The 15575-nt window shown below is 45.2% G+C and overlaps 1 protein-coding gene across 18 annotated transcripts in view; it reads right to left on the bottom strand.

The window, feature by feature from the left end:
- Window positions 1–1185, bottom strand: part of NGDN (neuroguidin) — a 62385-nt gene extending 61200 nt beyond the window's left edge. For 16 of the 18 annotated variants that reach the window (XR_016020803.1, XR_016020806.1, XR_016020805.1 and 13 more), the window contains exons 1-3: window positions 1097–1132; window positions 700–759; window positions 1–72 (exon numbers count right to left, since the gene is read on the bottom strand). Coding sequence is in view for 4 of the 18 variants with exons in the window: in XM_088796988.1 (XP_088653114.1) it covers window positions 1–72; window positions 700–759; window positions 1097–1117 (153 nt within the window). In the remaining 14 variants the exon portion in view is untranslated. Of the gene's footprint in view, window positions 73–699; window positions 760–1096 lie in introns of all 18 variants that reach the window. The other 2 variants (XM_088796989.1, XM_088796991.1) reach the window with 2 other exon arrangements.
- Window positions 1186–15575: the final 14390 nt, after the last annotated feature.

The raw sequence follows: 15575 nt of genomic DNA on the forward strand, positions 1-15575 counted from the left end.
CTTCTCTGTAAGATAGGCTCCAGCTCGAACTTTTTTGGTCAGAGCTTGAACTTGTGCAGTTACAGCCATCACCTGAAATTAGTCCAAATAAAACAGCTGACTGGAATACATCAAGCGATCTCTGTGGGCTGTGAAGGGTAAAAGCTAACCAATGCCACCTAAAAATTATCTGAAACACTGCCCAACGTACAATACTGTTTTCTTTTCAGTTCTGGGGAAGTATAGAAGGGATGATTTCTTATACTTCTTCAAAAGGTAGAAAAAACTTTTCACTTCTTATTAAAGCTAAAGAAACCATCTTACCAAACCATGAAAAGGTGATGGAGCCTGGGACAGATTGGAGGGACTGTAAGCTTATCTGTACTAGTTGAACTTGCAATGCATAGAACTATATAAATGTATATTAGCTGGGCACCCAAAAGGTAAATCACATCACCTTTCCCCGGCATCAATTTCCTTAATTATAAAAACAAAGGAAACTGATTCAGATTACTTCTTTTTTGAGCTTTCTGTGTTCCTTTGGATGCAAAGTCAATTACTTTCCCTACAATTACTACTTCTGTAGCCTGAAAGTTTTCATCAAATCATTTCGCTCTGATGGTATTTGGTAGCAGTCAAATCACCAAAGTTTGGGGGTGAGGCACACAAAGTCAAAGCCAATCGGTAATTAATTCATTCCAAAGGAGTGATATTACTCACCTGCTCCTGGAGGTTTTTCAAAAGTGCCACGGCACTTGGCAGGTCTGACTCCAGCACCTCCTATAGGAAAGAGTAAAGAAAAGCCACTGTTTCCTCAGGAATATGAGAAGACAGGACGTTTGAGATGGAGAAGCCCCCACTTTTCCTTCGGACACCCCAGACTTCCGACCTTCCTACTCCAGTGAACAAGCAGCCTCGCCTCATACCCCACCAGCCCCTCAGGTTACTGAAGGGTGGTAACTCCACCCCCGTCTCCCTACTGTTGCTTTTACCCCGCTGTGCCAGGAAGGTCCCTGAAGCTACTTTCATCACCACCCTTCCTTCGGCCAATAATTTCCCTCAAGCTACTTAAAGGAAAGGAAATGTTCACAATATCAAGCCAAGAAAGAAGACACACCGTACTCACCGGCGCCGCCATTTTCACAAAGCCCGCCCCTTCCGGGACCGTACTTCCTGTTGATAGGGTAATAGACAACCGCCGCTTGCAAATCTAAGCCAATAGGAATAGAGGCTCTCTCACTTCCTCCCAAACAGGATGTACGAGAGGAGGGGCCGGGTCCCGCCAATGGAATAGAAGAGCTGACTAAATTTATCAGGCTTAGAGGAGAGCTAATGACGTAAAGATGCTCTTGGAAAGAAGCATGTGATTGAGGTTTAATAGAATGATTGAAGCTAAACCAATAAAAACTTGGCAAATTATTGATTGACAACTGGAGAAGCCCAATGGAAAAAAGGAGCCGGAGGAGCAAACTGAGAGTGTATTGGCTCCATGTTGCCGCAGTCTTTCCTCGAGGTTTCCCTTGCGGGACCTCAAACGGCTGCTAGGTGGCAGGTCTTGACTTCGTTCAGAGGAGGGGACCACGTTGTGCAGCCGCCATGTCCGGCTGTTGCTCCAAGGCGAGCCGCGCCAGATTCTTCAAAGACCCCAAGGCTCTTGGATCTGTTTTCTGACAGTATTCCTGTGTGATCATGGAGCAGTCACACGGTCTCTGGACTCTCTTTATCTGTATGTAAGAGAGTTGGGCCAGAGAAGCCCAGAGCCAGGGCTTAGACGCGGACAACCAGGACACTCGTCGTGCGCACCTGGGGGCGCTACGGAAAGACCCCCAGATGCTGCCCCAACACTCCTCACTCCTACCGTGTTCCCCCCGAAAATGAGACCTAGCGGGACAATCAGCTCTAATACGCCTTTTGGAGCAAAAATTAATATAAGACCCGGTCTTATTTTGGAGCAAAAATTTATTTAAGACCCGGTCTTATGTTAATTTTTGCTCCAAAAGGCTCATTAGAGCTGATTGTCCTGCTAGGTCTCATTTTCGGGGGGAACACGGTGCCAGTTTGGGGACATGAAAGGGAGTACGTTTTACAAATTAAGGAAGTGGGTTCTGTTTTACCTGACTTGCCCCTGTCACACAGTCCACTGCAGAACTTGATTTAAACCCAGCCTATGCATATTTAATTACGCCATACCTCAAATTTTCTGAATACTCTCAAATATGTCAGCTCACTCCTGCTTCTCACTGGTAGAGTAAATTTGATGGGTATAATTGTTCCCATCATCTGCCTTAGGAAATAAGCACTGCAAGGGCAAAATGATGGTCTTGAGTTTGTCCCGCAACTGCAGAGCAGACCTAGGACTAGAAATCAGATCTGACTTGGAGCTGCCCTTTGGAATTAAGGAATAACCCCCATATTTCAGTAGCCAGGGTGGGGGAAATTCTGGTTTCTGAATCTTGCTAGACTCAGGAAGAAGGCAGGGGGTATCCAGTCTCCATGCCTCTGCTTCTAATATTTATTAGCTGTTTCAGGCCCAGCATGGAGGCTCAGTGTGCTTTAACAGCCTACTGAGTCATTTAACAAAAACTTTTTGTACTGTTTATCAGGATTTGTATTGTGAAATGTTTCCATTTCAACATAAATTCTCATACTTGTCTAGTGAGGTTACAGATAAGTTTTTCCTTTCCTTGGAACTTGAAATTTAGTCTGTTCATATGCATTATATCAATGACAAAACAAATTACACTGCCTTTTTTTTTTTTTTCCCCTGGCCTTTGTGAGTTTTTTGACCAACAGAATGTAGCAGAACGGATTGCTAAGATTAGGTCATAAAAATCCTTGATGCTTCCAGTAGACTTATTTTAAAACTCTTAGGGGGCTCTGAGTCTCCATGTAAGTAGTCTGACTACCCTGAGTCTGCCAGCTATAATGGTCACGTGTAGGACCTCTAGCCAACTGTCCCAGCTGAGTCCAGCTCTCTAGTCATCTTTGCCAATATGTCAGCCATGTGAGTGAAGCCATCTTGGACTCCTCAGATCAGCTCATTTGTCAGTTGAAAACCACAGCTTGACCTCAGTTGATGTTACGTGGAACAGAAGAATTGCCCAGCTGAGTCCTTGAATTTATGACCCAGGACTCATGAGCTCCTTGGTCATCTTGCCTCCTCCTCTTCCGTGTGTGTCAAACCTCCTATTTTGTTTGTGATTATTAAGTACTTGTCACCCATTTTGTTACAAGAAAATCTTGCCATTAACAGTACAGTAAATCTTTGCAAAACTCTTCCAGGACTCAACCAACAATTATTGGCAAAGAACACAAGTTTATTAACTTTATTGTTTTCTATTTTTTTCTACAGTTCCATAACATCATTCATAACATTTGCATGTATATACTGAGTAAATTTTTAAACAGTTTTATTAAGATTTATGTATTATATACACTACCATACCATATAAATCATACCATATAATTAATCCATTTAAAGCATACAATTCAGAGATTTTTAGTATATTCACGGAGTTGGGCAAATATCACCACAATCAACTTTAGAACAGTTTTATCACCTCCTAAAAGGATGTACCCATTAGCAGTTACTCTCATTTTTTCCCCAACGCCCACCCCCACATCCAGTTTTAGGCAACCATTAATCTTTGTGGTCCTATAGATTTGCCTATTCTGGGCATTTCATTAAAATGCAATCATATAATATGTGGTCTTTTGTGACTGGCACTTTCACTTACTATTGCTGAATAATATTTCATTACATGGATATATCACATTTTATTTTTCTATTCATCAGTTGATGGACATTTGAGTTGTTTTCACTTCTTGGCTATTGTGAATAGTGCTATAAACATTTGTATACAAGTTTTTATGGAGACTAATATTTTCGTTTGTCTTGGGTATATACCTAGGAGTGGAGTTGCTTGGCCATATGGTAACTCTGTTAAATCATTTGAGAAACTGCTAGACTGTTTTCCAAATAGGACCCAACATTCTACAATCCTATCAGCAATGAATGAGGGTTTCGATTTCTCCATAGCTTTGCCAACACTTGTTATAATCTGTCTTCTTAATTATAACCACCCCAGTGAGTATGAAGTTAGTGTCTCATTGTGATATTGATTTGCATTTCCCTAATGGCTAATGATGTTGAGCTTCTTTTCAGGTGCTCATGAGCAATTTGTATATCTTCTTTGAAGAAATGTCTATTCAGATCATTTGTTCATTTTTTAATTGGATTACTTGTGTTTTTGTTATTGGTTGTAAAAATTATTTGTGTATTCTAGATCCAAGTCCCTTATCAGTTATAAGATTTGCAAGTATTTTTTCCCCTTGTGTGGGTTGTCTTTTAACTTGCTTGATGTGTATCATTTATATCATTTAAAGCACAAAAGTTTCTAATTTTGATGAAGTCCAATTTATCTAATTTTTCTTTGGTTGTTTGTGGTTTTGGTGTCATATCTAAGAAACCATTGCTTTATACAAGCATATGAAGGGCCGGCCCGGTGGCTCAGGCGGTTGGAGCTCCATGTTCCTAACTCCGAAGGCTGCTGGTTCAATTCCCACATGGGCCACTGGGCTCTCAACCACAAGGTTGCCGGTTAGACTCTGGCAGGGGATGGTGGGCTGCGCCCCCTGCAACTGACAACAGCAACTGGACCTGGAGCTAAGCTGCGCCCTCCACAACTAAGATTGAAAGAACAACAATTTGACTTGGAAAAAGTCCTGGAAGTACACACTGTTCCCCAATAAAGTCCTGTTCCCCTTCCCCAATAAAATCTTTTAAAAAAAGATTATGAAGATTTATGCTTATGTTTTATACTAAGAATTTAGCTATGTCTTTGATCCATGTTGAGTTAATTTTTGTGTATGATGTGATATAGGGGTCCACCTTTATTCTTTTGCATTTTCATATCCAGTTGCCCCTGCACCATTTGTTAAAAAACTTTTCTTTACCCATTGGATTGTCTTGCACCCTTTTGGAAAATCAATTGACCATAAATGTATGGGTTTATTTCTGGACCGTCAATTCTATTTCATTGGTCTCTACGTTTGTCTTTATACCAGTACCATACTATCTTAGTTACTGTACCTTTATAATAAATTTTGAAATTAGGAAGTGTGAGTCCTCCAAGATTGGCTATTCTGGATCCCTTGCATTTCCATATGAATTGTATGATCAGTTTGTCAGTTTCTGCAAAAAAAAAAACAGCTGGAATTTTCATAGGGATTGTGTTGAATCTGTAGGTCAATTTGAAGAATACTGCCATGTTAACCATATTAAGGTTTTTAATCCATGAGCATGAGGTATCTATTTGTTTAGGTCTTTTAAATGTTTTTCAAGTTTTTTCTAGTTTTCAGACCATAAGTTTTGCACTTATTTTGTTAAATTCTTTCTTAAGATTTACATTCTTTTTGATGTTGTATTAGTTGCCAATGGCTGCTTTTACAAATTACCACAAACTTGGTGGCTTAAAACAACATAAATTTGTTCTCTCACTGTTCGGAAGACCAAAAGTTCAAAATCACTTTCACTGGTCTGAAATCATGGTGTTGGCAAGGCTATGCTCCCTTGGAGGTTCAAGGTGATAATTTTTATTCCTTGAATTTTCAAGCTGGTAGTTCCAATGTCTGCCTCCTTGGTCACACTGCTTCCTCTTTGTGTGTTCAATCTTCCTTTACCTCTGCATTATGAGGACACTTGTGATTGGGGCCTTGCATTGTGATTTTAAAGAAAAAATGGAAAAGAAGGGAGGAGGCAGAACATGTTGAAGGTGTAATCTACAGAATAATAGAAATGATATTGGGTGCCTTTCTCCTGAGCCCCTTTCCCTTTCTCATCTCTAATTCCCAGCACCTCTAGGAAGTTCTCTTTATTACCTACTTGTCACCACAAATCTAGAATCCCCTATACAAATTAATCATAAAACTTCGTGTCACTTTTCCCAAGAATAACTTGTTACACTACCTATTCTTAAAATCAGATAGCATCACTTCCACCTCTAAAAACACATTAATGGCTGCCCAGTGCCTATAGGTTAAAGTCTTATACTTTAACCTACAAACTCCCTTAACTTGGTTCAGAAGGTCCTTCATGACCAGCACTCACTTGCCTTCCAGGCTTTTCTCTTGTCATACTTCTCCTGATTCCTTCCATTCTTTAGTCACACTGAATTCATTTCATTTTCTCTCAGACCTTTGGACATGCTGATCTCTCTACACAGCTCCTTCTTTTTTTGACCTATTCCAGCTCACCCTTCAAGTCTCACCTTAAGAGTCATTTCTTCCAGGGAGCCTTCCCTTACTTCCAGATTAGAGAGCTTTGCTTTGTGCTCCAGGACTTCTTCCATCATAGCACCTGGTACTTCTTCCATCAGAGTACCTATCACACTGTGCTGTCACTGCCTGTCTGCTTATCTGCCCCTCACAGTAATCTGTGAGTTCCTGAAGTCAGGGCTGTGCCTGCCACTTAGTTGGTGTTTGATCAGGACTGGTGGAGTGAGTATTCATCCCTGGGCTTTGGTGAGGCATGCTCCCATTAATATGGTTGTGCCCATGAACAGTAGCTGAACAGTCAAACTGGAAGGAGCTGGGATCTGGAATGATTAGACAGGGCCCACTGACATGGGGCAGATCCTGGAGGATGTTGTCATTGCAGCTGCTGGAAAGAAGTCCAGACCAGCCTGGCAGCAGATAAAAGGAGTTAGTCTATTAAAGCAGTCAGAATCAGGAAGATATTCTAACAAGAGGACACTGGAATAGGTTTGAAAAGCCAAGCAGGCAAGTGGCAGTAATAGTTACCACTTATTGTTCATTCACTGTGTTGGGAACTGGGTCTATAATTTCTTTGTTTTTCATCTCTATGGAGGTATATTTGATAAATAAAAATTGCATTTATTTAAGATGTACAACATCATTTTGATGTATGTATACATTGTGAAATAATTCTACCTATGATCAAAGTGATCGGGTAGTTACACTTGATCTTAGCCGAAAGGCCGAGCAGCTTATAATCAAGCTAGTTAACATATCTGTCACCTCATATAGTTACCCTTTCCTTCCTCCCTCCTTCCTTCCTTCCTTCCTCTTTCCTTCCTTCCTTTCTTTCTTTCTTTCTTTCTTTCTTTCTTTCTTTCTTTCTTTCTTTCTTTCTTTCTTTCTTTCTTTCTTTCTCTTTTGGCGAGAACAATTAAGATCTACTCTCTTAGCAAATGTCTAATACCCAATACAGCGCTGCTAACTAGTCACCATGCTGACATGAGATCACCAGAACCTATTCATGCTTCATATCTGAAACTTTGTACCCTTTGAACAACATTTCCCTCATCTCCCAGTCACTGGGAACCACCATTCTACTCTCTAAGAGTTCATCTTTTTTAGATTCCACCTATAAGTGATGTCATGCAGTATTTGTCTTTCTGTGACTGGCTTATTTCACGCAGCATAATGTCCTCCAGGTTCATCCATGTTGTCACAAATGACAAGATTCCCTTCTTTTTAAAGGCTGAATAATATTTCATTATATATGTGTGTATATATATATATATATATTTTTTTTTTCTTTACCCATTTATTTGTCAGTGGACATTTAGGTTGTTTCCATGTCTTAACTATTGTAAACAATGCTGCAGTGAACATGGGGTGTGGATATGTCTTCAAGATAGTGATTTCATTTCCATTGGATATGTACCCAGCAGTGGGATTGCTGGATCACATGTTAGTTCTATTTTTAATTTTTTGAGGAACTTTCATACTGGTTTTCTTAGTGGCTGTGCCACTTTTTAAAATAAATAACGTCATATACACAATCTTAAAGCCAAACATATGGGGTAGGCATTACCATCCACTTCTGACAGGTAAGACTCAGGTTTAATGCTGGGATTCAGAGCAAGATCTTCCAGGTTCCAGAGCCTGTGCTCTTTTCTTTACATTAGTGCTTCCCAAATTTTAAATCACCTGGATGGTCTTATTAAAATGCAGATTCTATTTCAGTAGATCTGGGTTGGGGCCTGAGATTCTGCAGCTCTAACGAGTTTCCACTGACATGGATAGATCACACTTTGTGTCACAAGACTCTGCATGATATTTCACTTTTTCTCAGAGAGGTTAAGTAACTCACCCAGGTCATTCAGCTGATCCTTTCTAGAACCAGTGTTTTTGAACACAGGTCTATTTGATGTCAGGAGCTACTCTCTTGGTCATTAAGACATGCTGTCTCCCTCTATAGGCAGAAAACAGGGCCCCCAGCCTCCATTTGGGGATTAAAGAAAAAACCTAATCCCTGGTCAATAGACAGGAGCCAGAAACACTGAGAGCGTTACCAAGACAGGGCGTCTGGCAGAGGGAACAAGACCAGGTCTCAGTTACCAGACTGGGGCACAGGGTGGGGCCCAAGTCTTGGGAACAAGATAGAAGCTGAGTTTCTAGAACAAGCAAGGGCACCGCAGCAAGGATAACTTGATGCTGAGACCCCAACTGTAGACAAGAGCTCAATCTATCCCTCCTGCCTGGGGCCTGAAATGGGGCCATATTTGGGAGCAGGAGTGACCCTACAGGTATGACGAGGCATGGGAGAGGAGAAAAAAAGTGCAGGGTGGGAGCCAGGCCACCCTTCATGCCCTCCTCCCTAGGATCCTTGGCTAGGCCTTTCTAAGACTACCAGCATCCTTTGGGGCTGCAGGCCCCATCCCCTGCATTCTCTTTTACTACCCTCTATTCTTTTGATTTCAAGCTTTCCTCCCACCGCAGTCCCCCACATGCACATTCCCTGTTTGCACGAAAGGACGGTTCCATTTTTCAGGCCCGTATCCTACTGACCTTGCTCTGTCAGGATCTATAACAATTGCCTTAGAATCTTCTTTCCTTTTTTCCATCCTGACTTGTTCCCTTTGATTGGCCAGGACATAGGTCTCTGGGAAGTGGCAGAAACCAGAAATGCTAGTATTGACTCAGTCTGGGGGTCTGCAGTGGGGAGCGGGGCACCCATGGGAGCAGCACAACGTAGGATGACAATAGGGAGCAGAGTATTTCAGATACTTCTGGGCTTATGCTCTCGCATCAGGAACCCAGCCATCCACGCTATACCAGCTGTCAGCTCAAGGGCTGCATCAGCGTCATCAACTATATTAGGAGCTTGGTCCGAACTTTTGATTGACTTTTAGCTAAAGGCCACTTCAGGACTTCCACAACAAAGGACAGGTACAAATGTGACCTAAAGGATAAGTTACAGAGCCCCAAACCAAAAAAATGACCAGTAATTTTCCGAGCATGAAAAATGTGACAATTCAGAACTGGCTTTGCAAACCAAATGATCAGGCATCATTATGTTAGTGTTACCATTGTGAGAGAAAATAAACAAACAAACAAACAAAAACCTCTTTTTCACAACAGAGACAGATAACAGCCTCTGCTATCTTACATGATTTCCCGTGATCTGAGAGCCCACCGTGTACCTACAATCGCTTCTGTCCCCAGGCAGAGTGTCTCTGTCCAAGTGACCCCTACTCCTGAAAGGAGAATGTCAAGGGGCAAAGAGAAGCTGAGACAGAAAGGGAGTGTTTGCCGCATCCTCTTACGGAGTCTTCCTCAACCTCTCTGATTCATTTTTCAACTCATTTTGGTTCATTTTTGAAAGCTGATTCCTATTCAGCCTCTCGAGATTCTGGTAAAGGAGGCAGCCTTGGAATCCTTCATGACTTGAGAAGCCTCCAAAAACTACAAATATTTCATTTTTGTATATCCCAGTAAAAAAAAAAATCCCAATATGTATTTTATACATTACATAAAAGGGTCTAGACGGGTATATTCCAGCTACTGACCGTGCTTACCTTTGCAGATTGGGACTATGAATAGTAGAAGGGGCTTCACTTCTTTTGCCTTTAGAACATTCACTGTTTGAATTTTTAAAGTAATGAACATTATGTTTTTAAAACTCATTTTTAATTATAGTTAACATACATTATATTAGTTTCAGGTGCACCACATAGTGATTCAACATTTATATACCTTATAAAGTGGTCACCACAATAAGTCTAGTAACCACCTATCAAGGTATATAATTGTTATATTATTTATTATTGACTCTATACATTACATCCCCGTGAGCATTGCTTTATAACTTGGGAGGAGGAAGGGAGAGAGGAAGGAAAGAGAAAGAGATTTGAGAAAGAGAAGAAAAGACAGAAAGACAAAAAAGCACAGAGAGGGAGGGAGGGAGCGAGGGAGGGAGGGAGGGGGAGAGAGAGAGAGAGAGAGAGAGAGGAGCTACCTCCACCCTCTCCCTGAATAAAGTCCAGGGAATCTCATCTATGTCCCATATCCTGCAGGAACAATTGGAGCCCTCATAGGAACAGAGAACAGCAGCTGTTCACGCTCTTTGGTACATTATTCATCATGTATTTTATTTAGATTTGTCAGAGTTGAAAGAGCTCAAGATAAAAATATACATAATAAATTTTGGCCATTTAAAATTTCAAAACAATGAACAATATTTAAGGAGACTAGAGGGAGGGCAGGGGGCAAACACAAAAAGAACGTATTGGGCCAGAAAGAAACAGTAGTTTCATACCAGCCTGCTTAAAAACCCTGGGGGCTGCTACTCCTTGTTTGAGCTAGTATGACAACCTTGCTTCCTTCGAGGCTGGGCCAGAAAGGTAGGCACAGAGCCTTTGTTTCCCTTATTTCCTCCAGAATGCTGACCGCACTGGCCATGGATGGGGCTGCTCGAGACCCAGCCCTTTCACAATCCACCTCTCGCTTACCTTCCACAGAAATCTCCCTAACTGCCCTTTCCCCTTCCTTGCTGCCCCGCTGTCAGTGACAGCGCCTCTGCATTCCTATATTTATATACTCAAAAATTCATTTTTTTGGTACATGTTAACTGTTTTCACTCTGGACCTGTGATCATGTTGGCCGTGTGTTCATTGATCTGAAACCTCTTTAAGGACTAAGAATCCTCGGACCTGCGTCTTTACCCCTTGCCATGTCTAGGTGCTGCCTGGTCCAAAGAGGGTGCGCAGTGACCTTCTCATCCCCTCCAGTCACCTCTCCACACTCTTCTCCAGTGACATTGCCAGAAGCCAGAAAGACCATTGTTAGCAGATGACCACGCAGGCACGTCTGTTTAATTCTAGCCAAGGTCATGGGGGAAAGGACGGAGCCTGGGGAACTGTGGCCTCTTCTCTGAAAGGACGCAGGGCTAATAATAGGAGGGAAGATTAGGGAGGGATTTGAACTGCATTGTTATCTCATAGGAATGGCTTTTGAGAGCCTTTTTTCCAAGCTCTTCCAAGAGCTGCTCCACTCCCTCCTCTGCCCTATGTCTGTAGGAGGGCTCACCGTCTTTCACCACTTCTTTCTCTTCTCTTTCCATCTGCTCTTCTCTGTTAAAGCCCATCCATTCCCTCTTCCTCCTCCTGTCCCCCTCCCCACCTTCCTCTCCAGTCTTGCTAATTCCTCATCCCTTTTTTCTTCCTATGCTCCTGTCTCCTGCACTTATTCTTCCTACTTCTCTGCCTTGCTCTGCTTCCTCCTACCACTTTCTACAGGTCCTTCCCACTTAGCCTTCTTCCCACTTATTACATCTCCCTCCTGCCACTTTGCCCCACTCCCTCTCTTCCCAGGCTCCTCACTGTCTTCAGCTTTAGGAGCCACATTTGGTTGTCAGGCTGGTGGCTTTTGTCTCCCTCTCCTAAGACATTTAGACCCGTTTCTTGTCTGCTCCTCCCTCTGCCCCGTGGCTGTGCCACCCCTCAAAGCTGAGCTGGACAAGCGCGAGTACCAGAGGCTAAGGGGCTGACAGCCTCCTCCCCTGATAACTAGCGATCATCACCACCAGACGCCAGGCATAGGCACACCTCTGAAAACAAGACCCAGGGTGTGCAGCCCATGGGAGACACCTCCCCAAGCCCAACCAGAGCTATTCTTAGGAACCTAGTACCACAAAAGGGCTTTTTGCTTTGTTTCACACCACCCCCACGGAGCTGCTCTTGACAGCCAGGGTTGTAATCTCAGAGACAAGGGGCCCAGGCACGGAGAGGCTGGGCTGGAACTTGTACCCCCTGCCCTGACTTCTCAGAGCCATGAGACTCTGCCCTTGGGGCAAGGTCACCTCCCCTCACAGCACACATAGACACACTGTACACAGCTCTGTCACTTTCTGCGGTCTTGGCCTATTCATTCCTCGGCTGAACCTTCAATCTGCCGGCCCCACTTTCTGCTCCTCTGCTGTACCTCCTGGTGTGCCCCTCTCTCCAGTTCCCCACGGACTGTTTCCTGGCTCTCCCCTTCCCCAACAAGCCAACTGCCCCACCATCTTGCTTTCTTCCCACTCTTCCTGCTCAGAATGAGTTGGGCTCTTTTTATCTAGTAAATCCAAAGCCCTTTGATAAAGGCTTTTCTTTCCTTGCTGCAGGTGGGGAAACTAAGACCCCAGCTCTGGTCCCTTGAGACACCAAGGAGCCTGACCAGCCTCGGTCCCGAGTCCAGTCCATGGTTCTGAGGCCATCGGGCAGCCAGGCTGCCTGCTGCCCCTGAGACGCTCCCACAAGAGAAAACAGCAGCCAGTTCCCCAGGATCCCCCGTTCCAAATCAGACCCAAGGAGGTCACTTTGCACCCCCTGGCTGGGAGGAGCTGCATAATGTGTGCGTCTCTGTGCATTCTTCATTAGTTTCTAATATTTGTGTAGAACTTTGGGGCACGTGTGGCAAACGACTGGATTTAAAGAGCTGCACGAACCCGGGTTTGCACACCCAGCAGCAGCAACATCAGAGAAGGGTCAGCCTTCCTGCCACCTTCTCTGCTCTTTGAACACCAGCAAGAGCCCCACTCCCAGAGACAGCAGTTAGCCCACGGCCCAGCCGTGGGTTGGGGCAGGTAGAGGCACCTGTACTGTCAACTTCAAAATACTGAGACATAAGCAAGAAGAAGGAGCCAAGTCGCTGGTGCTAACTGTGTTTCCAGTTAACTCTCCAGGGCTACTCCCTGCCCTCCAGCACTGCGTTAGTCAGTCTTCAGAATGCAGGAGGCCAAGACCTTTCTCAGGCCAGCTGAGGGCCAAAGGATAAGGGTCAGGGCTGCCCTGCCCTCTGCTCTGAGCTCCCTACATGTGTGTTGCACTCGTGTTTGTGTATTTGTATCTGGAGATGAGGAGCGAACAGGCTGAGCCTCCCATTTATAAGCGCACTTTATGGTACGGCGCTCACCTCTCCAGGCATTCCCAAACCACCCGTCAGGCTTCCAGAAAGAGAGATGGGAATAAGAAAACAGAACCAGAAAATGTAGAAGAGAATGGGGAAAAAAACAAGGGCATCTTTTATCACTCCCTCTTCATGTGTTCGGGATTGTCTGCTCTCAAAAACAAAACAAGCCATGTTACTTGGCTCTCTTCGCATTCTAGTTGCCATCTAATCTTTTTTGTTTCACTGCCAAGCTCCTCACATGCACAGTGTACACCCACTGCCTCCACTTCCTGTTCACTCATCCTTGTCTTAATACCTCACTGCAGCCTGGCTCTGCCTTCCGACTCGACAGAAGGCACTTGCTCCAAGATCATTCAAGCTCCTCTTCTCTGTCTCCCAGACACACTGTCTTTCTTCGGCCTCTGACACTACAGCCACCTGTTGTTCCTCTTGAAACACTTTTGGCTTCTAGGAAACTGCCCTTTTCTCATGCTCCTTGGCTGTCTGAGTCACCGTCTCGTTCTCAGTGGGCTTCTCTTCCTACTCCCGTCTTGGTACCATGCGTATCTCCTCAAGCTTTTCCTCTTCTCTCCAATCTTATGGCATCTTCCACTGTCCCCAAGGCAGTTGATCTCGTTTGCCAGCCCTATCTGCCAGTTTCATAATTCCAACTTCCTACAGAAATGCAAACCATCTTTTGTCAGCATGCGCAAGGAGAAGCGTCTATAGCCGCTGCGAGGTCTTCTGCAAAAAGGAGGAGGCCGGCAGCCCAGGGGGAGGGAGGGCCTAGCAGAGGAGGACACCAGGGACAGCAAGGTGGGGAAGTTCACGCCCAAGCTTCTGGGTATGTTCAAAAGCAAGCAGAGAAGCTCCTGGCCCACCAGCCCAGGCTGGGGTGCCATCACTGCCACCCGCCAGGTAGGGCACCTGGCCCTCACGCCACAGCAGTTTGGAACCTGGCTGAGCACAGCCAGAGCTCAGCTCTACTTGGGACTCAACCAGTGGACACCCTGCCTCTCGCCCCTGGCCCCTCCTCCCTTGTGGCTGCAGCCCCTCACTGCCCCATGCCTTACTCCCCCAACTCCCATCTCAATTTCTGGGCCCCCGTCTCCCCTTCTTGTGCATCTACCTCCACCATCTCTTTCGCTTCAGTTACCCTTCAAGACTTCATTCAGCTCAGGGACCCATCTCTTTTTGCCTCAGTCCCCGTTGTTTCGGGACCTGTTTCTCAGGGCTCCTGTGTCTCAGGGCTGCCCTTTGCTCACAGCCCCCTCGCTACACCATCTCTTTGCCGTCTCCTGGCAGCCCCATCCTCTCCCTCTGGGCTTCCCACTGCCTCAGGGCCTGCTGTCTCCATCTCATCTCAGGTCACTGAGGGCTCGCTACCTACCCTGCTCATCTCCTGCCTCCTGACACTTTTCTTGGTGGCCCATCCTTTCACTGTGGGGAGGGGCAGAGGACCCCTGAGGGACTTACTTAACCCAGAGGACTGAAGCTGACCTGGTCGCCTCTCCAGCAAGACCCCTGGTGAGGCGTAAGGGCACCAGGCTTCAGTGGTGGAAGATGTGTGGCCCCAGCCTCATGAAGTGTCCCCGCACACCCTGCCAGAAACCTTTGCAGCTGAAACGGGGCTGGCTGTGGAGTGCTTGGACTTGGAATAGGTGAGGGCAGAGGACTCAGCCCCCTGGTCCGAGGGGTCCTGGTGCCCCAGGAGCGCGCGTGGGCCTTACCCTGCAGGTGCCCAGCTCCATCCTGTCCTGCATTCTTTCCTCTGTCACCAATCCACAAGCTTATCTTTCTTGTATCTTTCTCACCTCCAGAGGGCAACTTTGGTTTGGAATAACACATTTGGACACCAAATACTTGGAAAGCCCCCCACCCCAGGTGCTAGAGTTGTGAAATTAGCATTTCTGCTATTTGTTCAGTTTTGTTTTGTTTTTTAAGGATAAGAAATCCCAATCACTCAGAGTGAGAAAGGGTTTAAGAAACAAGGCCCCTGAGCAAAGGCAGCAGTTCCGATTTGGGGGTCACTGTCTGGTTACCAAAGCCCCAGCCCAGGTAGGGGTGACCCCTGGGACTTTCGATCAGGTGGAAAAGGTCGTGGGAGTCCAGGGGAATGGGAGCGTTTCTTGGCCTTGATGTGCTTGCTGGCAAGTGCATTTCTGCACGGCCTGGAGCTGCTTGGAGCAGGCCGGTGCAGGCCTGGGGGTTAAGGGGAGCCCTTGCGGGAAGTGGAGAGGCCAGTGGCTGGCGCTTTTGGAGCCTCCTGTCTGCATCCCCCACATGCGGAATAAGACAGCTCCTCAAATGTGATTCTCCGCATTTTGGTATGAACAATGCTACACAAGCACAAGATAACAATGACAAACAAGACAACAAGACAATCATCTTCCGTCAGACGCCCCCTTGTTACCTCC

Source organism: Rhinolophus sinicus, chromosome 3 (genome assembly GCF_057876585.1).
Source record: "Rhinolophus sinicus isolate RSI-liver-muscle chromosome 3, RSI-T2T, whole genome shotgun sequence".
NCBI lineage: Eukaryota > Metazoa > Chordata > Mammalia > Chiroptera > Rhinolophidae > Rhinolophus > Rhinolophus sinicus.